Source organism: Vicugna pacos, unplaced genomic scaffold (genome assembly GCF_048564905.1).
Source record: "Vicugna pacos unplaced genomic scaffold, VicPac4 scaffold_19, whole genome shotgun sequence".
NCBI classification, from domain to species: Eukaryota; Metazoa; Chordata; class Mammalia; order Artiodactyla; family Camelidae; genus Vicugna; species Vicugna pacos.
The window spans coordinates 76,743,713-76,764,634 of NW_027328740.1; the positions used below are offsets into that span (position 1 = coordinate 76,743,713).

The 20,922-nt window shown below is 38.9% G+C and overlaps 1 protein-coding gene across 1 annotated transcript in view; it reads right to left on the reverse strand.

Moving 5' to 3' along the window:
* Nucleotides 1-20,922, reverse strand: part of LOC140693562 (uncharacterized) — a 141,779-nt gene that overhangs the window by 96,480 nt on the left and 24,377 nt on the right. The window contains exons 5-9 of the mRNA XM_072957349.1: nt 16,553-16,612; nt 16,297-16,454; nt 15,898-16,018; nt 10,691-10,800; nt 9,226-9,349 (exon numbers count right to left, since the gene is read on the reverse strand). Coding sequence (XP_072813450.1) covers nt 9,226-9,319 — 94 coding nt within the window. The 5' untranslated portion in view covers nt 9,320-9,349; nt 10,691-10,800; nt 15,898-16,018; nt 16,297-16,454; nt 16,553-16,612. The remainder of the gene's footprint in view (nt 1-9,225; nt 9,350-10,690; nt 10,801-15,897; nt 16,019-16,296; nt 16,455-16,552; nt 16,613-20,922) is intronic.

Consider the following 20,922-nt stretch of genomic DNA (forward strand, 5'->3'; position numbering starts at 1 on the left):
AAAAAAAAAAAATAAAGAACAGAAAAGAAAAGAAAAAGAAATGACAGATTGCCAGTCTCCAACTATTACCCCAGCCAGGTTTATGTACATACAAAATTTATAACATTAATTGGGAATAAGAAAAAAAAAAACTCACTCTGAAAATAACTAACCAGGCCTGATAAAAACATTTTTTGGAATTCTGAACTTATAAAAACAAAATCCCCTTTAGGGATAACTTGGATTTCTCTTCCTGTGTCCTTGAAATGTAAATGTTTTATCTTTCTCTGGGTGTTTTAAGTGTGTGTATGTATGTATATGTATGTTTATTTTATTTTTTAAAGGAAACCTTGGACTCCACCATACAAAAGTTTCAAGTATTGTGTACATATGGTGGCCACGCAAATAAATTGGGATTCTAAGCAATTCTTTGATTGTACCAATTTTCAGATATTTTGCCATCTTAAACTTTGCTGCATCAGCCTGGACCACAAAGGCTTTTAGCTTTTGGAGAGTAAACCTTTGAATTTTATTTAGGCAACACCCCGACTCTCATGTGGAAGGGCCTCTTCATCTTATTGGTTTAAAATCACTATATATATATTATATTTGTATATAAATTGACGGCCATATGATGGATTTTTTAATTTGGAAAAACTTTTTAATTGGTGAAAGTTTAAAGAGATCTCATTATAAACAGTTGTTTTATGGTTTCTATTAAAATCAAGTTTAAATGTAGAAAAATATATCTAATGGTTAACCTAAGAACTTAGTTAAAAAATAAAACTGGTTTGAAAAGCTACGTTTGTGTTTTCCTTTCTGATAAATGTTTCTAGATATGCTAATAAAAACTTAGAATTATTAATGTTAATTAGGTTGAATAACTGGAAAAATGATTGTAACAATGTCGAAAAAAAAAATAAGTGGCTTATCCCAAAAGGATAAATATTTTTATATGGTTATTTTGAATCAAATAAATAAAATGGACATTTTTGGATTTACATACAGGGTTTTGATACTACACAACGTAAAGTTAAAAAAAAAAGGGCCAAAGAGTTCACCTACTCCCCCCCAAGATTAAAGTTCAAACAAGCCCATTTTACTTACCACAGTTTGAAATATATGTATATATAGACTGAAATACTTGATCAATAATTGGGATAACAGACCAATTAATGAAATTAAAAACTGAGAAGTGCCTAAGCTCTTTGGCTGAATCTTGGGCATCCTAGAGACTTCTATAAAATTATATACAATGCACACACACACAAAAAAAGGTTTCTGGCACTCCTTCTAGAAATAAGAATTATTGATTAAACTTAATATATATAAAAATTAAAGGTATAAGATTTAATAAAATTGAGATAAAAGTTTGTGACATTGGTATATTTAAATGGTCTTTATACAAAACTTTTGCTTGTGTTGTGGGATACATATGTTTAAGAGGAAAAACACTTCCCCTTCTTGGTATTATAAGGCTAGGCACATATCTGTCCCTCTGAAAATATTAATTGAACAAATTAAAATAAACCAATATAGTTACATAAGCCGTCCAATATAATGTAAAACTAAAAACTAATTTGAGTGGCTAATAAAAAAATATAGGTTTACCCTGGGTTTAACTTATAACACAAGGAAAAGAGATCTTACTAAATGCCTTATGCAAGTTTTGGAAGACATATTTAAGTAAGCCTTAAAATTTTAAAACATGGAATTGTTTGTTTACAGCTCTTCTCACTGATACAAAAATGCCATTTAAGGAGATAAAATACGGCCTGGGTGAGAGAACAGTTCTCTGGGGACCTGGAAGACAGTGTCTTTGTCTTGCACATCAGAAATATAAATACAACAAACAGTGACCTAGGACTGAGTCTAATTAGCTCAACGAAATAAACCTTAAGGCCAAGAAATTTTTGGCATATTAGAACTCAGAACTCTGAAGGGTCCTTCAGACATTGTGAAGAAATTTTAACTGTCTGTTTCATAAATAGTAAGCCTTAATGATTTGAGCAAGCAAATTCACCTTACTCCAACTATTATTATACCTATCTTATAAGTAAGTTTTAAAGTGAAGCTATGAGATCTCTAGCTTTTTTCTGATTATAAGCCTGTGTACACATTATAGAAGTGAGATATTTCTACTGCTAAGGAAAAAAAATTCAAAGTCATAGAGCTCTGCTTAATTGACGTAAAAATATAAGAGCTTAAACATTAAGTATTTTTAAAATAACAACTGAACAAATTGACTTTCAGCGTCATGTGAAATGGAAAATATTCAATATTAAGATAATATTTGATATTGTTTAGTTTAAGTATGTTCTAATTAATATAGACATCTTTAAAGTCATCAATATTATGTATAATACCTTTACTGTACCTAGGTTTAATGAAAGTCAAATAAGATCCTGTTATATCTGTTGCAGATTTGTCAAAAAATAAATAAAAGTAATGTGCTGTGGTAAAATTTTAAGTAAATTAAATGCAAATGAGATGAGAGCTTTGGGTAAATATTTAAAATATATTTTTAAAATGTATGTTTAAGATAATCTCTAAGTGTTTGGTATCTTTAAATTCTAGTGTTGTGCTAAATTAAGTTAAATGACAAGATTTTATTAAATATCTATGCCATTTTCAGATAAAATAACATTGAAATACGAATTACTTAACATTTAACTTCCTCTTACAGTGAAACTAAAGGTAAATAGAAATATTAATAAATGGTTGGTGTCACACTGAAATAGTCTCTATTAGCAAGGGAATCATCTCAGTATCCTAGGAAAGTAATATAAATGCGTAAAGGAAGATATAAGAATGGAAATATATTTTGTTAATGAAAAATAGTGACTTTCTCCTGAACCTGGTTACTTCTGAATAGAAGAAAAATAAGGGACACACTAATATAAGTATAGAAAGCTGTGGAAGGCTTGTGGAAAAGGAACCCTGAGGGAAGAGTTTTGTACATGGTCAGAATTGGCTAAGTTTAGAAACAAATTGAGCAACGTAAATGAATCTTAGAAGTAAGCTGGTACAAGATTAGAATTGTTTTTCTCTCTGTTAAGAGGAAAAAATTTTCTTAAAATGTTAATCCTCCTTCAGTAACAGATTGTAAAACTTCTTATACCACTTAGCTGATCTGTTCTGCCTTTACCTTTGACGTATTTTCTTGTTAATGAATTAGTACTACTTTACAGTGATCTATATGTTTATCTGATCAAGTGTTCTGAAATCTTTCAAAAAGCTCCCCAAATATAAAATTCTAATTAATTAAATAAAAATTAATTTAATTAATTAAAATTCTTTTAATCTCCAGTTAAGTTTGGGATGCTACAGAAGGCCCCTGAAACATCCCAAAGAGAGATTTTTAACTATAAAGTTTCATTTGGCATTTTAAATAACATGGAATTGTCAAATGAATCATAAAACTTCTAAGGTTATATTGAATGAGACAATATTATTAATATAGATATTGTAGAAATTATATGGACTCCCTAAAATTCTGGTATATCTGAAATGTTACCAGTGATAATTATGGGTATAGTGAACAGATTTCTTTATTGATTATAGTGTAACGGTGTTTAACCATGCTTTTAAATCTTTTGTCATTTATAGACAGTTAATTGTTTTCTTCTGATGGTTTTGCAAAATGCTTTCTCTTCAAGGAGATTTACTGATTCCTAATAAATTTCACACTATAGCACTGAACTAAACTGGGTAAGACATTTTAAAGTTCTAATGAAAACTCTCATTAAAAGAATTAGTTACATGGGACTGATTAACCTGCTGAATATGGTTATAATTTTTGATATTGTTTGAAATACTACTGGCTTTTAACCTGTTTCCCATACGTAAAGAATCTCTTCTCCTTAAGCTAGTTATGGTTCACAGCAATTTGATAAATTATACCTATGTAATCACACTTGGAACACTTATCTTTTCTCTCTATCTGATCCCTCAAGAGACTAAAAACACTTAGGTCCCCAGTGGCTCTATCAAACAAATTAGGGACATCATCTCCTAACAGATATAGGAGTATAAAGATATTTTAAGGATTTTAAAGAGAAAAGAATTTACCTAAATCTGTAAGGCAGAAACCCATGAAAAGCCTTGACGTGGCTTTCTTGGCCTTAGCAAACCTTAACATTCTACCCTGAGACTCCGTATTAAAACTTCCAACACAGCCAATTTAAAAAAGCCTATATGATCAAATAATCAGACTTAACTTGTAAAAAATTAATCTTGATTTGGCTATATTTGAGAAAACTGAGGGTAACTTAAGAGAGAAAATAAATTATATTTTAGTCGATATTAAATTCTAGTTTTGTTAATTGAGGTCCATATTTACTAAGACACTTCCCAGATCATTCCTTGCTGTTATGTCACATTACTGTACGGTTTAATTGAATTATGAAAAGGATACTCTAGGTTTGTTTCTGAAGCTCAGAAATCTATCCTTGGGTAAAGTTCCAATGCCCCATGACCTGCAGCCAGGGGATTATACATACTGCAACAGGCATGACTTAAAGAACTGTCTCCAACCTGAATGGAATGACCCTTTTTCAGGTACTCTTTACCAGACCATACACACCAAAGCTGAAGGAAACGGAGTCTCGGATTCATTTCCTATCTGAAACATCCCCTGCAGTGCACTGGCCTATCGAGTGCTGCTCACCTTAAAACAATGCCCAAATGGAGAAAAAGCAACCAGACCAGGATGAGAAGAAGATGACATCTGAGCTAGACAGCTGACCCAAGACACCGGACCAGGACTGTATACCAATTACTTTGATAATTTCTCCAACCTTTGATTATGATCTACTCCACTTGTTAAGTTTATGATAAATTACCTATGTCTAGTACTTCTGTGTTACCTTGGTGGGTTTCCCTAATACAAGGCTCTAATTAGAAAGCCCTCAGAAACGTTATTCTAAAAAGAATTTATAGTTCTGTTTAGGCCACTGTTGATCTTACAAGGTGGGAGATTTCAACTGGCCAATTAATACCTGCTCTAACCCTGACCATAAATATGAACTTTCTCATAGGATCAAACTCAGAAACACAAGCAAAATTTTAACCCAAAAATACAACTTCTCGACTATTAAATTCTTACTCGTGACTTTATTAACGTTACTAGCTGTATTACTTATATCCTGTCTATTTTATAAAATTGTTGTCTGTTACATTTCCCAATGTGTAACTAGGCCCACAAGATTGATGATGGCTAAACATCTTGAAGAAACAGATAAAATTTATAACCCTGAATAAAATAAATATAATAGTGTGATTCTAGGTATGGGAATGAGCAAAGATGGGTAAACACTTTCTGTATCATAATAGAGTAGTAAGACAGGTGATCCAGAGAACTTTTAGTATCAACAGGGCCTTACCAAAAAAAACTTACACCTTGAATGGCAACTCAGAAGATTCTTCACCTGAACTAGGAATGAGCCATCCTAGCACCGTGGGACAAAATTGGTCATGAAATTTCTCTCAAAATATTGGTCAAATTTAGCACCAAGTGGGAGCACTGTGAATGAAAATACTACAATGTGCATGAAAATACTGCAACCATGACAGTAAACAAAGAATGCTGAATCCGAGTCATCAGCGGCTGCTGCCAACCCCCAGCGAGTACATGCCTACAGCCCGGCCTCTCAGCCACTCATAGTGGTGCCCTCTGAGCAGACTCAGAGTAAGAAAGGACAGGATACTGGCCCTAGATAGCCAGGGGCTTGCCAAAGGAATGAATTCAATGACCCAAATGTTTTCTTCTCACCATACATAGAAATGCAGTAAATACTTGAACTTGAGATATCTGGTTTTCTTTAGATAACAAGCAATATTTTATTGTTCCAATTACCTGGTCTTTGTTGTAAGCTTCTATATATCCTAGCTCCTCCCCTACCTCTTGGGAGCAGTCCCTCAGAGTGATCTGAGAGGCTGTCATCCCGGCTCGAGGCCTCCAGCCAAATAAAACAAAGCCCTTAACATATAGGCTGAACGTTTATTTCAATGACGTTCCAGAATAGACACAACTCATCAATTCTGTAATGGAACACACTGAATCAGGAACCAAAGCGTGTTTTAGTCCGGAAAATCTCCGGGTTCCTATTTCTTCCTGTCATTATACAATCCCTCTAGAACTCATTAATTTGCTGTCTGCTCCTCTGGCAACAAAACTCGTAGAAGACTCAACTCAGCAGAGCGCCCTGCTGGGGAGAACACCCCGCAGAAGCACTGCAGGCTGCCTGCCCTCCTGCACGCTCTGCTGAACCTTGGTGTCCTCCGTGGAGACCAGGCCAACAGAGCTGTTCCTAACAGCTACAAATTCGCACACGTTAAATAAATCATTTTATTTTATATGATATTTTACGTATATACACATCTCTGAAAACAGCTTTGCAGAAACTCAAATCTTCAACATCAATCCCCAAAGGCAAATCCGGTCCCCAAGGGGAAACAAGACTTAAGACGACGCTAAGGCCTCCAAAGTCCTCTCAAGGACCGTCAACCAAACTGCCTGCAGGTCTGCAGCTGCAGGCTGTTACATGTCTGCTTTTAAAGCAACCCCTTCCTGCCCTCGGGTATTACAGTGTCCCTCTACGCCCTCCCGTCTCAGGGTAAAAGCAGCCGTTGCAGATCCTTGCAGGGAAGCACTGACAGGAGTCGACAAAGAGGATCAGAGCTAAGCTAATACTTCTGATGACACGACCTTGTCACTGTGTCACTTTACAGATGAAGATATATATAGAGAGAGGTGGGGTGATATTGCTCAAAGTCACACAGCTAATAAGTGGCAAAGTCTATAACTCTGCTCTTCCCTTCGGCGTGACGCCCCAGCTGGGACGCCCACAGGGTTGTCTCATGCCTGCCTGAACAATCCTCTCCTGTCACTCATAACCCACCACAGGGTCTGACCCTAGCCTGCCTTTTCAGCATCTATTCCCTCCAGTCTCTCAGGAACAAGGCCGTTTGGGCCACTGTATGACTTCCGGCTCCCGGAAACATCAGTGCTCATGCTGGTCTTGCCTGTGCATCCGGCCCGCTGCTCAGAGGCTCTTCCTCCCCTGCAGGAGGACGTTTCCACTCTCCGCAGGGACACCTCCTCAGGGGAGCCCTCTTCTCGCTCTCAGCACGGCAGGGCCACATCCCGAGCTGCCCCATTAGGACAGTGTGCGCCCAGGTCTGTTAATCAGACCAGCAGCATCAGAGCTAGGGATTATGCCCGTTCTACCCTGCAAAACTACTGCCCGCCACACAGCCCCCAGCCAGCAGGTCACCTGGAAGTCACAGCAAGTGCCCCACCCAATCCAGAAGCCTCTTCATTTGCCAGCATCGCTGATGACTGGTTTCCAAACTTTGGTCAGTTTCGCACAAAACAGCACCTTCAACTGTGAAGCAGAGGGTTTCGCTTCTGCTCCCCATCCTTACTGGCAATGTCAAGGAAAACAAAGAGGCCTTTTCTCAACACTTTTATAATGACACCCTCCCACCCACAATACTCATATGCTCAAGAGCTTTGGATCCACGTGATTTTCTTTCCCTTATGATAAGCGGCTCAAAACACTGCGGGATTCCTTCTATTTAGAGGGTATTTGTACTCAGTTTATCGGCTTTAATCTGTTTTTGTCTCTCTTCAATATCCCTAGCAGTTGCCACCTCTTACTCCCTTCAGCAGCCTCCCTCCCAACATCTACTCTAGGAAATCAGCTGTGATGAGGGGCCCTGGGGCAGTCACAGACGATGCAACTAAGGCAAAGAGAGGGTCCATAATTTGCCCGAGAAGATCAGCTTCAACCCCCAACAATGTGTGTCACGTCCCTGTGTTTAACTCTTATGCTAAGCAAGATAACTTTTTGTAGATTATGGTTATAAACAGATGAGGTATAAAAATACATACAAGGACACACATCTACTCTAAGATGCTCACTAACTCCACTATTTTGTTTCTACTTATTTCTATTAAAAAATATTAAGAACCTCTGCAGTCAGTATAGCAAAATGTTACTGGGCTTTAAATCCAGAATATAGAGGTGTTAAATGTGTCATTACTCATACTTATTTGTATGTTCACAATAAAAAATTATTTGAAAGTCCCTCTCACCTCCCCCTACTCACTACTGGCTCTCACCTGAGCTCCCAGACCACACATCTAACAACCTTTCACTTTACCCACAGCTGAACTCATCAGTTTTCCCCCAGAACTCCCTCTGCAGCTTTCCCTCCTCAGAGCACAGAAGGACCATCATTTACCTCATTAATCCACCCAGAAACCTGGGCCTTACTCCATCCTGCATTCACAGCCAGCCTTCATCCTTTCCTTTTTACCATCTAAACATGCCTTCAATATGTTCGCTTTTAAACACTGACCGTCCCACCGCTCAAGTGGAAGCCACCAACACTGCCCACCTGGACTCACGAGTCTCCTAAGTGGCCCCACAGCCGCTCTCCCCTACTTGAGACAAATGGGACTGTGCCACTCCCACGCTTTTTGGACTCTTTTAAGACCCACTCTTCTTAGAAGAAACTCCAAGTTCTTCACCAGGTGAAAGTCTTTGCCATGAAATTGTCTCCTCAGGGAGGGCAGGACCCGCCCTCTCCCCTCGGCCCCGCCCTCTGGCAGAGCATCAGCTTGGGAGGACCTGCTGAGCTACACCAGCCTGTATTCTAAACCTGGTCTGAGTTCTTAGCAAACTGCTTCACTTATCCATACAATTCCAAGGTAAATTAGAAAGATTTTAGATGTTGAGCTAGACTATTGATTTTGGGATTTTGCACTAGCAACCTGCAAGGACATGTTCTAAAGATTCTGTCTTCTTAAAACCACACCCAGGTTAAAGGAGTATTTGTGGAATGTCTTCGGAGGAAAAGGGACTGTACTTTTACAGGCTTTATGTTTTATAACATGAACAACCCGGACAGGGTCACAAATGGAACCGCCTCACAAGTGACAGAAGACAGGTGAGAGGCACAAAGCAACAGGTTGCAAAGATGGTAAGAGTAAACATGATTCTCCAACCCCCCCAAAAAATTTTTGAAACAACCAAAAATTCTGAATTTTAAAAGTAAAAGAGTATCATATAGAGAAATGAAATAAATAATGCTCTTCATCAGGGTTTCAAGATCTCACTCCAGAGTTTTTAGCAGGCCATACTGAATCCTAGCACAGAAAAATCAAATGGACTTGTAGTGAGAAAGTTCCAGGAAAACTGCAGTAATTCCTCCACTTGTGTAAGGACATACACTCACCTGCTGAAGGTGAATGTAAACCGCATTCTGGATAAATTCGAAAGCTTCCAGGCTCTGCTTCTGGATGCCAAGGACATGGACAGCTTGGAAGCATGCTTCTAACTCAGTCACCGGCATTTTTACACTGCAGGGGAAACGGAGGCACCCAGTCAAGAGCAGAGATGTTCCTGTCGTGTCTCACAGGCCGTGCCTCGGGGATTCAGTGCCCTGCAGCAGCCCGGCCCCAGGCAAGGACCAGCAGCGTTTTCCACCCAAGCAGGAGGGGCACTGTGCTTGAGAAAGCCCATCTCCGATGGGGGCAAGAGGGGCTGGTGGGGTTCAGTGAACCTATAAATGCCCACAGAAATATGCCTGCATTCATTCAAGTGATGCAAACAACTGTAGCAGGCTATTTAACAAAATTTCAATTGTCAGTGGAAATTTTGCCATTCCTTTCCGCTTGTCCCCTGCACTCTGAGACAGGCTTAGGCTCTCTTACACCTGCAGCTCTGTGCAATAGTTGTGAAGTCATTTTACTTTACAGATACCACGGTTCTGCCCAGGGTGATATCCAGCCCAGAGAGGTGGCCCAGGCCAATTTAAAGCTATGTGGCTTGCGTGCAGGGACAATTACAGGAGCTGGTTCTGGAGCCAGGCCCCTCCCCACCTCTGCTCCCCTCTCTCCTGAGGCCCCGCTGCCAAGCACTCAGGCTCCGTGATCTTAAGTCCTACTCTTCTACTCTACTCCAAACCCTTTTCCTTTTCTTTTTTTTTCCCTAATTATTCCCAGCTGGAGTGATTTTTCAATCTCAATATCTGAAAAAAATTCCTGCAGCCGAAAAAGAGGTCTCCAGAGGTCAATGCCCATATGCTGGTTCCTGAAGAGAGCCCCTGGCTACGGGGACCCTCACCAACACTCACGGGGCATCAGAGATGTTGCAGGGTCGGCCACCCCCTACAAGAGTTTGCTGTCACCCCAATGCCTGCACAGCATCCCTGCTCACAAAATATAGTTGGTACACTTATCGGTTATTAAGAAGCAAAAATACAAAATTGCTCGTATTTCTTACTAATATTATCTATGAAGCTGGAAACGGAATTGTAATAAAATGTAACAGTTTTTACCCTATGTTAAATCTGTTCCTTTGAGTTTAAACCTGTGCCCTGTTTCCTAGGCTCAGACTTGGTAGCTCTGCACCATTTGAAAAAGAAAGTTGCCTTTAGCCTGAAATCTGCAGGAAAGCCTATTCTCCTGGCCCTGATCTTTAAAAATGTTAGCTCATCTGCACTTCTGTAGAGATGGCAAGTTGCATAATAGAGAATAGCCTTTGTTTTTTTGGAGGTTTTACAGGGGTACCATGATTTGATCCACATGGACAGCTGCAAGAACAGCGGATTCAAAGGACAAACAATTCATAAAGCAAGAAGTATGCAACAACCAACCACAACCCCCCCCTTTTAGTATAAAAGGAGACTGAATTCTTACTTGAGGAAGATAGTTCTCCAGGACATCAGTCTGCCGTCTTCTGGGTCTGCCAGCATTGCAAGTGAAGTCACTATTCCTTGCTCCAACACCTCATCTCCCGGTTTATTGGCCTGTCATGCGGCGAGCAGAACGAGTTTGGACTCGGTAACAAAATGACTGCATTGGAGGTAGTATGTCTCCAATGTTTCCTCGTTTCCAATATGTAACATGCACATCATTTATGATCTAGTGCAAATAATTCATCAAAGACAACCACAAAAAGAAACTATACTCACCTAGCTATCAACACTGAAGCCACAACCTGTCAATTTTATATGATGTTGAACAACACAATGGAAAAACCTAACATAGGGAGTTGATTCCACGGAAATAAAATTATTTCTACTCCTTCAATACTTTTTCTTTTCTTTTCTATTTTATTTTGTTTTGCTAATTGAAAGGAAAATAAAAGTCAAGTCATTTTATTTCACGTATTTTTGTTATAGCTACATTCTTTAAATACTACAAAGAGATTTAAACTGCAAAAAAAATTGTTCATATATTAGTATAAAGATATATACACAATCAATGGGGATTAGGAAAGGAATGGACATTTACTAAAAATCCACTGCAATCTTGTCTTTTACAAGCATATCCTGGAATATAAGCTGTATGATCCAGGGGGCCCCACCCCCATTCTCACTGTTGACTCCCTTAGCAATCAACTACTAAGGCACCAGCATAGAACCATGTGATCAGTATTTTAGGAATAAATTAGGGAATTAGCACATTCAATTCTAAAACAAAAACCCTAAAATAAATACTGAACTTATTTACAGATAAAGAAAATTGGAACCAAAAAAGTAGTTATTTCCCCAAGGTCACAAAGCTAATAACTGGTAAAGACAAGATTTGAACTCATCTGCCTGATTCTAAAAACTAAGGTGGAAATCCCATTCGACTGGGGAGGGTCCAGCAGCAGAGCCTATCACCCTATCTTTGTTCAGATCTAGCCTTAGACAGCCTGAGACAGCACCCCATTCCTATGGAACTCGAGGGCAAATGATAACAATAAGGATTTTATATCCAGTAGTTTGTTAGGTCTCATTTATATAAAGTGTCAGCAGGTCAGCAGAAAAACTCTGGAATATATGAGTGGGTCCAGAGCTTTCTGCTGATTAGTAACTCAGTCTCTCAGGACATAGTGAAATTCCCATGAGAGGCCTCATGGACATAAACTAAAGGCAGCTGAGCAATGAAAACTAACAAGAACCTGGAACTCAAGCAAGAAGGTTCCCTGCCATCCCCCACCCAGTTGCCTCTTCACCCGCGTGGACACGATGGCAGGAGACCCAGATTCTTGTCCAAGTTACATCATCATGGATTCTCATCCATAATAATGTATGACTCTATGCCGCCTTATGTCCATTAAAACTCAAATATGATAACACCAATATCTCAGCAGAATATCTATGTCTCCACTTCCTGTCTTCTAATAGGAGAATGTTTTTATGGACAAAAAGCAGAAATCCAATTTAAAAAACCATGCACGAAGCCAGGTGAAATTCTGCTTAAGAGACTGCTCTCACACTGAGTAAATGAAAACTCAGAAAAAGTGGCCCTTCTCCCTCAGCAAATGGGAGGTAGCCTGATGTGTGTGTGTGTGTGTGTGCACGTGTTTGTGTGTAAATCAAATACAATGAATTCTGGGATGTGTACAGTTTTTTTAAGTCACTGTCATTTCATGGGAATGAGCCAACATTTAAATAATTTGAATCTAGTGTTCTGAGAGAGTCTCGGGCTCTTGGTGGAGGAGGTGAAAGGGGAGAGTGAAGGAGGAAAGAGGTACATGAAGCAAAGAAGTAAGAATACTGCCAGGGAAAGGCAAGACGTTAGTTTTGTTCTTCCTTGCACCACATACAAATTAGGGACTCACTTTCTGCTGATGACTTATCGAGCACTGATTTGCAGGAGAAGAGGGGACAGCTCATTGCTCAATGAGCTTGTGACTGTACGTGGCATCTTATAGACACAAATCATTTACCCTGATCAAACACTCTAGCAGCAGGCTGTAATTCTTCTGTTTTGAGAGACAACAAAGCAGGAGTTCAAACAGGATGCATAACTTGACAAAAGTCAGAGGTCCAGTAAACTAAAGAGGATTAATTCAAACTCAGATCTGAATGCAGAGTCTTATCTTCCCACTCCCAGGGCTGGAAAATCCTTAACACAGGCTCCCCAGCTCCCCTGCATTGTTCCTGGCACCAAGCATTTGCCATGGCAATGGTCACCATTTCTCACAGACACAGCGCTCTGTGCAGCAAATGACCTTGATCAGACCTTGATCATCTACCTGCCACGCCCACCAGGCTTCACCATACAGGCAGGAAAGCTGGCTTTCAAGTGCATACAAAGCCATTCCTTGTCTAACCTGGGCTCTTCTGTGGTTTCTCCAGCCTAAAGGCAGCCATGAAACTGCTCACAGTTTGTACATGAGCCACACTACCTCTCTCCATCTGTCTCCCCACCTATACTACTTAGCTATGAACATTTTGAGAATCTTCGACACAAATTTTTAAAAACAAAAAAGAAAGGATTCTGGAACAACTACTTAATACTTACAATTTTAAATGACAAAATACAAAGTGAGTATTTACAAACCGAATCTTCCTTTCTAAATTTCAGTTTTAAGCGTTTAAAAATATAATAGCAAAAAATTTTCACTTACAAAATTGACAAAAACATAAACAATAATCTGGAATAAGTTAAAAAATAATGCCCATGTTCTAAATGGAGAAACTTCAGGGCTGTACTGAGGGGTAAAGTAAGACGTGAGAATGTAGAGACATCAACAAATTGCATGGAGGAAAGCAGTTTTGTAAAGATGTAAGTTCTCATCAGAATAATTCAAAACTTACTGAAAACTCCCATGACAACTCCAATCTGATTTTTTTTAACTTGAACAAAATATTTTGGAATTCTTCAGGAATAATAAAATCATAATACTAGACAAGAAAATTTGGGATGGAAGAAAAGAATGAAAAAAATTCAGACTGCCAATTATTAAATAAATTTTTACAATATGTAAGTTATGGTGCTGGAGTAAGAAAGGCAGATTGACAGAAGGGAACCATGAGCTCAAAAAGAGACTCTAGTGTACACAAGTATTTTGTAAAGGTGGGATTTCAAATCAAAGAGAAAAGTATGACTTCAGTAATTGTCCTGAGACAATCAGACAATCACCTAGAAAGAATAAATACTATTCCTCTCATAAGGACCACAAGATAATTTACAGACAGTGATGTAAATATAAAAAAGTACTAATAACAGCAAATACAACACTTTGCTCTTATTAACTCAACTTACCCTTACATTAACAAGTACTATTATCATCTCCATCTTAGAGATTAAAAAAAACCTACAGAGGAGATTTATTCCAGTATAAGAAATTATTTTTAAGAATAATTTCAAAGATAAAACACATAAGGAATACATTTATTATCATAAGAATATTTTGAGACACTACCAAAATTAAAATCCTCCTAAACAAAATGAAAGGCAAGAAATGACAAGAAAAAGCTCTGTGATACATGTTGTTGAAGACAAGAAGTTAATGTTCATAACATACAATGAGCTGTCACAAACCAACAAGAAGCTCCCCCACTTAAATGTGTGCAAAGGATAAAAGGAATCATTCATTTTAAAAAAGTCAAATGGCTAATGAGTGAAAAATGCTCAATACCTCACTGGTCATCAAATGCAAACTAAAACAATGAAAAAGCACTTTTGCTCATCATATTGGCAAATATTTTTAAAAGATATTCTATCTAGTGTCCATCTGTGGGAGAAGAAACCATGAGCGACATTTTCAGAGGACGACATGTCAATGGATATGTAAACTCCGAAAAACGTACGTACACACTGACTCAACACCACTTCTACGAATCGTTTCCTCTAGGAAAAAACAAATTTAGTCCAAAAAGATGTACCCATCAGGGCATTTACACAGCACTGTTTACAATGGTGGGAAGAAAAACTGAAGTGAAATCATATCCAGCAATAGAGAATTGGTTACATAAGTAATTGTGCATCTTTTCATTCCCCTATGGAAGGAATTTCTAGAGTTACTTGAATGGAGTCTGTGATGAATGTAAATGTCACATCCAGGGACTAAATTTCCAGAAGCCTTAACTAAAGGAATACTCATAAAAGATCACAGGAATGTCTGTACAAGAAGGATGCCAGTCAAATATCCTTTCTGACAGTGGAAAATGGAGAAAACTTAACTGTCCACCATCAAGACAATGATGCGTTAAATCACGACGAGCTGCGAGCAATGAGGGAGCCGGCGTTTCGCCGTGGTCCAGGGCCTTGTCCACAGCATTCTCTCACCAAAGGTGTGCGTGGGAAAGAGACCACACCCGCAAATCAGGAGACCCCTCCACTCTATCTGAAAGGACCGTGTGAGTCTGGAGTGGGAGGACGTCTATGATATACACCTGAGTGATTAAAGCGAGCTGCAGAAAAACATATAGTATGGTCTCATTTTTAAATAAAGCATATATACACACACGTATACATGGAATTCTCATATGTGTGTATATATGTATGTCATAGGCATAAAGGTCATGAAACATATATATCAAATTTTCAACACTTTTTACTCTTCGGAAATAAGGGGAAGGGAGGTAGGGCCTTCCTCTACCACCACAGTTCTCTTTTCAGTATTTCAGTTAAGTATACTTGGAATTTAAAAGTTTATTTAAGTCCGAAGTAAAATGGACAATGCCTCCACAAGACAGAATGCTATACTGGTCATCAAAAATCATGCCAGAAGAGATAGAATATTGTAGAAAAACATATAAAAAGCCGAATGGAAAATGGAGGTGTCCACACAGTAAACAGTCACAGAGTGCTCTCTGGTTTTTTATGACAGAGGTGATCCACACTGATGAAAATATACGTTAACGTGTTAATTATTATCTTTGAATAGCGGGACAAGGATAGCCTTTTTTGCCCCCTTTTTCAGAGTTATTATTTTAAATGCACATTCTTTTTCATCTGAAAAAAAGCATTTTTAGGTGTGTAGTACTATGCATTGGAGAATAATACAAGAATACTTAGAGAAACAAGTAACTAGGAGACAAAGCAGCAGCATCACACAATGTAGGACGGCCGATCCTGATTAACACCACGCAGTTACATAAGGACCCACAAAGTGAGAGCACCTGCTGTAACAGGGCGTGGCCCCCTTCTATTTGTCAGCAGTGTCTTCAGGGCTGAGGCAGTTCTGAGCACGGCCAGTGTCAGTGCTGGTGTCTTGATTGATGCTACTGGGGGTGAGGGCACCTGCAAGCCGAGAGGAAGAACAGAAATCATCCTCTGCCTTTTCTGTCTTGTTTCTTTGTTACTTTAAAAGAGAGCCATATATAAGATAAACCGTGTATCTCCCCAAATGAAATTTCAGTAATGAAACAGTTTTTAAAGACTTCACAGCTTATATTCTGCCTATAACTGTCTTTTCAACAAAGATCATATTTATTAAATGTTAATTAACTCAGTTAATTAACTCCCTGTTGAAACATTCTAGTAAAGAACATGAAATGCAGTATGTAAAAGAACCACACCTGCAGTGACTAGCTCAGCTGTCTTGACGGCAGTGCAGTCAGCCCCCACCATCCCGTGGCCCTGAGCTCCTGATGCTGGTAAGAGATTACGCTGCCGCCTCAGATGGAGAGAAACGGTGAAAGCATTTCTTGAACCCTACAGCACTGACAAAACATAACTGACAAATCCCAGGCCCCTTTGAGGCTCTCATTTTCTGTTTCTGGCCAACCCCCATCAATGAGCAGAACCACCCAATCCCCGAGCCATGGGACTCACGTGGGAAGCAGTTTTGGAGAAATTTCCAGGTATAGAATGTAACCAACTATACATAGAACTCTGAAAAAAGAAAAGATGCCATACTCTGATTTTGGAAGACACTCAAAATATTCTCCTAAGCCTTAGTAGCTGGAAAGGCTGGGCTTCTCCTAAGTCACTTATTTATTTCACAGCCAGTAAGCATCTCCCTCAAATCCTGCTTCCCTGTGTCTGCTGGGAGCTTGAAGCACACTGCTGCTGTCGATCTTATAAGTCACATGGCAGAGACATGTGTCTCACGCCTGCAACCCTCACACAGGCTCGCCTCCTAGCCTCACTGTCTGAACTGGGCCCCATTTTCTCACCTGTTTATTTGGTATCTGTTCTTCTGTAAGCTACCTGAAATGCGTTTTGGAACATGTCAGAAGAAGCAGTGGGTTGAGAAATGGACAGATTGAGAGGTGAGAGATGGGCAGACAGAGAGAGAGACTCCAAGAAAAGGGGAACAAATAAAATTTCCTATGCAAAACCCTCTTCTAATCAGGGAAGGAAACCACCACGGAAAAGTGTGAAGAGGCAGGTAGCTTAGGACTGTTTCCTGGATTCCATGAAAAGTAACACCAAGAGATGAGAGGGTAGAACTTTAAATAGTAAAAGAAAAAAAGCACGCATGCTTGAAAAATATATCTACAATATGTACTTTCTAAAGAATAGACTGAAATCAGCAGGACCCAATAACACTATACTTGGGTATTTACAGAAGTGAGAATCCCATCTCCAAACCACAAGGCATCCCTTCAGAGCACTGACAGTCTACATGGGGCGGTCATAAAGCCACCACCGCAAAAGCTATGCTACCCTGCACTTACGAGGAATGAGCAGCTGTGCTCAGGCTGCCCACGCGCGTCATTTACACCCCACAGCACCTCTACGGGGGGGGACGCCTAGCGTCTCTGCAGGACAGAAAACCAGTTCTGGAGAGGCTAAGCCGACTTACCAGTTCTCCATCTCACAGGACTGGTCTCTCCAGAGCAGGACACGAACTCAGACCCACGATTGTAACCATGGTACTACAGTGCTTTGTGTGCTGTTTGTGTGTATAATACATTTGTTTCTATCATGAAAGGTTATTTAATAAATGATCGGTTGTCTTGTCTATCTCATTAGCTCACAATCAATCTTTATACTGTTGAATTGTACTCTTTTCCCCTGAAGAAAGGAACGGAAACAGCGGGGGTCAGAAAGAGGTGGGGCTCCATTCTTTATCTGGGATCTCATCTCATTGAAGTCCCCAAACAGGGAAAAGGAGCAAATGTTCTCTTCATCTTTTAAAGAGAGGGCTCCAGTGATGGTGACTTATTCAATTACAAAATCAAGGCTGGGGAAAGGGCACATGCAGCAACTAGAGCAGTATCAGCTGTAGGAAGGTCAAAAGTGCTCATGGGAGGGCTCAGGGGGCAGCCTCATTTAATTTCAATCAATAAAACAATAACAAACTCTAAAAATACTGGCCTACAATGGATTAGCTCTTTCTTGACATCTAGCAAGTTTCCACAGCCCACATGTAACATTATCGGGAACCAGTGAAAGGAAGAGTCCACAGACAAGGAAAATCAATGCCACAGGCAGGCTGAAACCCAGGCTGGAGTTTAGGAAGAGAAAGGGCATAGTTAAGAACTGGGGAAAGGCTGGGGAAAAAAATCATCACAAGGACTCTCAAGCATCATCCAACAATCATATAATCATTCATTCAAGAGAGAGTTACTGAGGTCGTATTCTGTGCAAGATTGTACAGCGGGTGAAGCAAGAGCGCAGCGTCCATGGTGGCAGCAAGTTGCGGGGCTCAAATACACTTCTGATCCCAGTACCTTGCACACTTGTCCTCAATATAAAGGCAAAGATAATTAAAGTAAAATAATACTCTGTAAACTCAAAGCATTGTTGAAAAAAAAAGTTAAAGAAGACCTAAATACCAGGACAGACACTCCACACACATTCCCCTATCAAAAGAAAGTGCTCTTGGAATGGCAGTGCTCCCCAGAGCGATCCGTATATTCAACGTGGTCTCGATCACAATCCCAGCGGGCTCCTCTGCAGAAACTGACTATCTGCTGCTACAATTCATATGGGAATTCGAGGATCTCAGTAACCTATACGTACTTGAAAAAGAAAAATTTGAGAGGACTTATAATTCTCAATTTCAAACCTTACAACTGTATCTCCAGGTGAGATTAGAGGCCATTGTGAAGTTATTACTGTGTTAATCCTTATTTACTAAATTCTCTACAATGAATATTACTGTTACAATAAGAAAAATAAAAAGTAAGTTATCCTTTAAAACATGCACACCAATTCATTCATTGGGAAAAATTATTCTATCAATTAAGAGATAAATATCTATTGAAAAAGGACAACTTAAAAACAAGAGTGCATTTGCATTTTTCATAAATTGAAAACTGAAAAGCACAAAGACGTCAAGTTTCTAGGGAGACCAATGCAACATAATAATAGTTATTTTCAGAAATTCTAATTTAACAATGAAAACTCTGGAAAGGGAAAATCGTGACTGAGAGCCAACTGCAAACACATGGAGAGCAAAGGCCTAGAAATCACAGTTCCTTTAACTCTGCTCCTAACACAATAGGAGAGGAAATTCCTCACTGAGGGGACAGTGGAATCCCATGCATAAGACAGGATACACAGTACAAACTGCACTAGAATTGGGGGTGATTTTTTTAGAAGAATTCTAAAGTTACAAAATTGCTGAAAAACTATTAAAACACTGACAGAAAGATTAAAACACACAGTCATATATATTATATAGAAACATATGTAGTCTGCTCCCATGTTGCATTTAAATACAAATATATTTGTTCATTTATGGGCACTTATGACTTTATCCCTGGTAGAATATTTCAACTAAAACAAATAATCAATATAACACTCCTTTGTCAAATCTACTTGATAAGTTACTCTGCTATGTAAACATAATGTGTCTAAGATAGATCTAAAATTAGTGAAAAAGAGCTTTGTATGGCTTCTTGAACTATTCTCAAAATTCAAAGCTTAATTTTAAAACAGATCTGAACAGTAATTCTATATTACCTTTTCCGTCGTGAAATGAACAACACAGTCTGTTGTCAAAATTCTGTCCTTACAATGATTCACGAGCACTGTATCCTCACAAAACTGCTGGACAGCAAGGCACTATCCAGACACTGTGACCCAACAAATGAAACACAATGAAGACAGTGACCCTATTTTGGAGGGCTTATAGTCTGTGTCAACACCAGGGTTTTATTTGATTGGTTTGATTGGTTGGCAAAATAAAATCAATCAAGTACTTTCTTCTTTGAGCATTCTATAAGTCATGACTCTGCTGTTAGTGTCATGAGCAGGAAAGACTTAAGCATGACTTGATTAGATCAACTAGCAACAATCATCACTGGAGAGTGAGTAATAAAGAAGTTAACTGATAGCAATGCTTCTCCCTACATGAGCCTTAAAATAAATTGACACTGATATCCGAAAAGAAAATGAGAATTTGAGGTCCCCAATAAGAAAAAAATCTAACAAGAAATCAAAAAAGTAAAGATTTTTTCATTAACGTTTCCTGGAAAGATTGGAGCATGGTGGTGTTGAGCTCAGATGCTAGGGAAAAACATGAGGGTCTGAATTCCCACAGCACTGGGTAGCTTTGACACTAATATGTCAGTCAAATTCTCTGCATCTCAGTCTCCGATGCATAGACTGGGGACAACAACCGCACCCATCTCCTAGAACGGTCCTAAGAATTAAGTTATTTTATATATACAAGTTTTAATAAAATACATCAGATATTAAATATTACCCCAAAAGCACAAGGAAAAATGAAAACAGAGATAAATTGGAGTTCATTAAACTTTAAAACTTTGCTTCAAAAAACACCATCCAGAAAGTGAAAAAACAACACTCAGGAGAAAATTTTTTCAAATCATTTATCTGATAAGGAATTTGTGTATCAAAAAAAAAATTCCACAGCTCAACAATAAAAAGGCAACTCAATTAAAAAATGAAAAAGGAATCTGAAAAGATATTTTTCAAGGAAAATATACAAATGGCCAATAAGCACAATGAAACGGTGTTCAATAACATTAGCTCTAAAGGAAATCAAGTCAAAACAACTAGGAGAAACCACTTCACATTCACTACAATAGGTTAAAATCAAAAAAAGATTAACAAGCACTAATGAGGACACAGAGGAAGCGGAGCCCGCAGCCATTGCTGGTGAGGATGTAACACAGCGTGACCACTTTGGAAAACATCCTGGCACGTCCTCAGAGAGTTGAACATTTGGCTTCTGAATGATCCAGCAATTCTGCTTCCTGGGCACACAAGTAAGAGAACTGAAA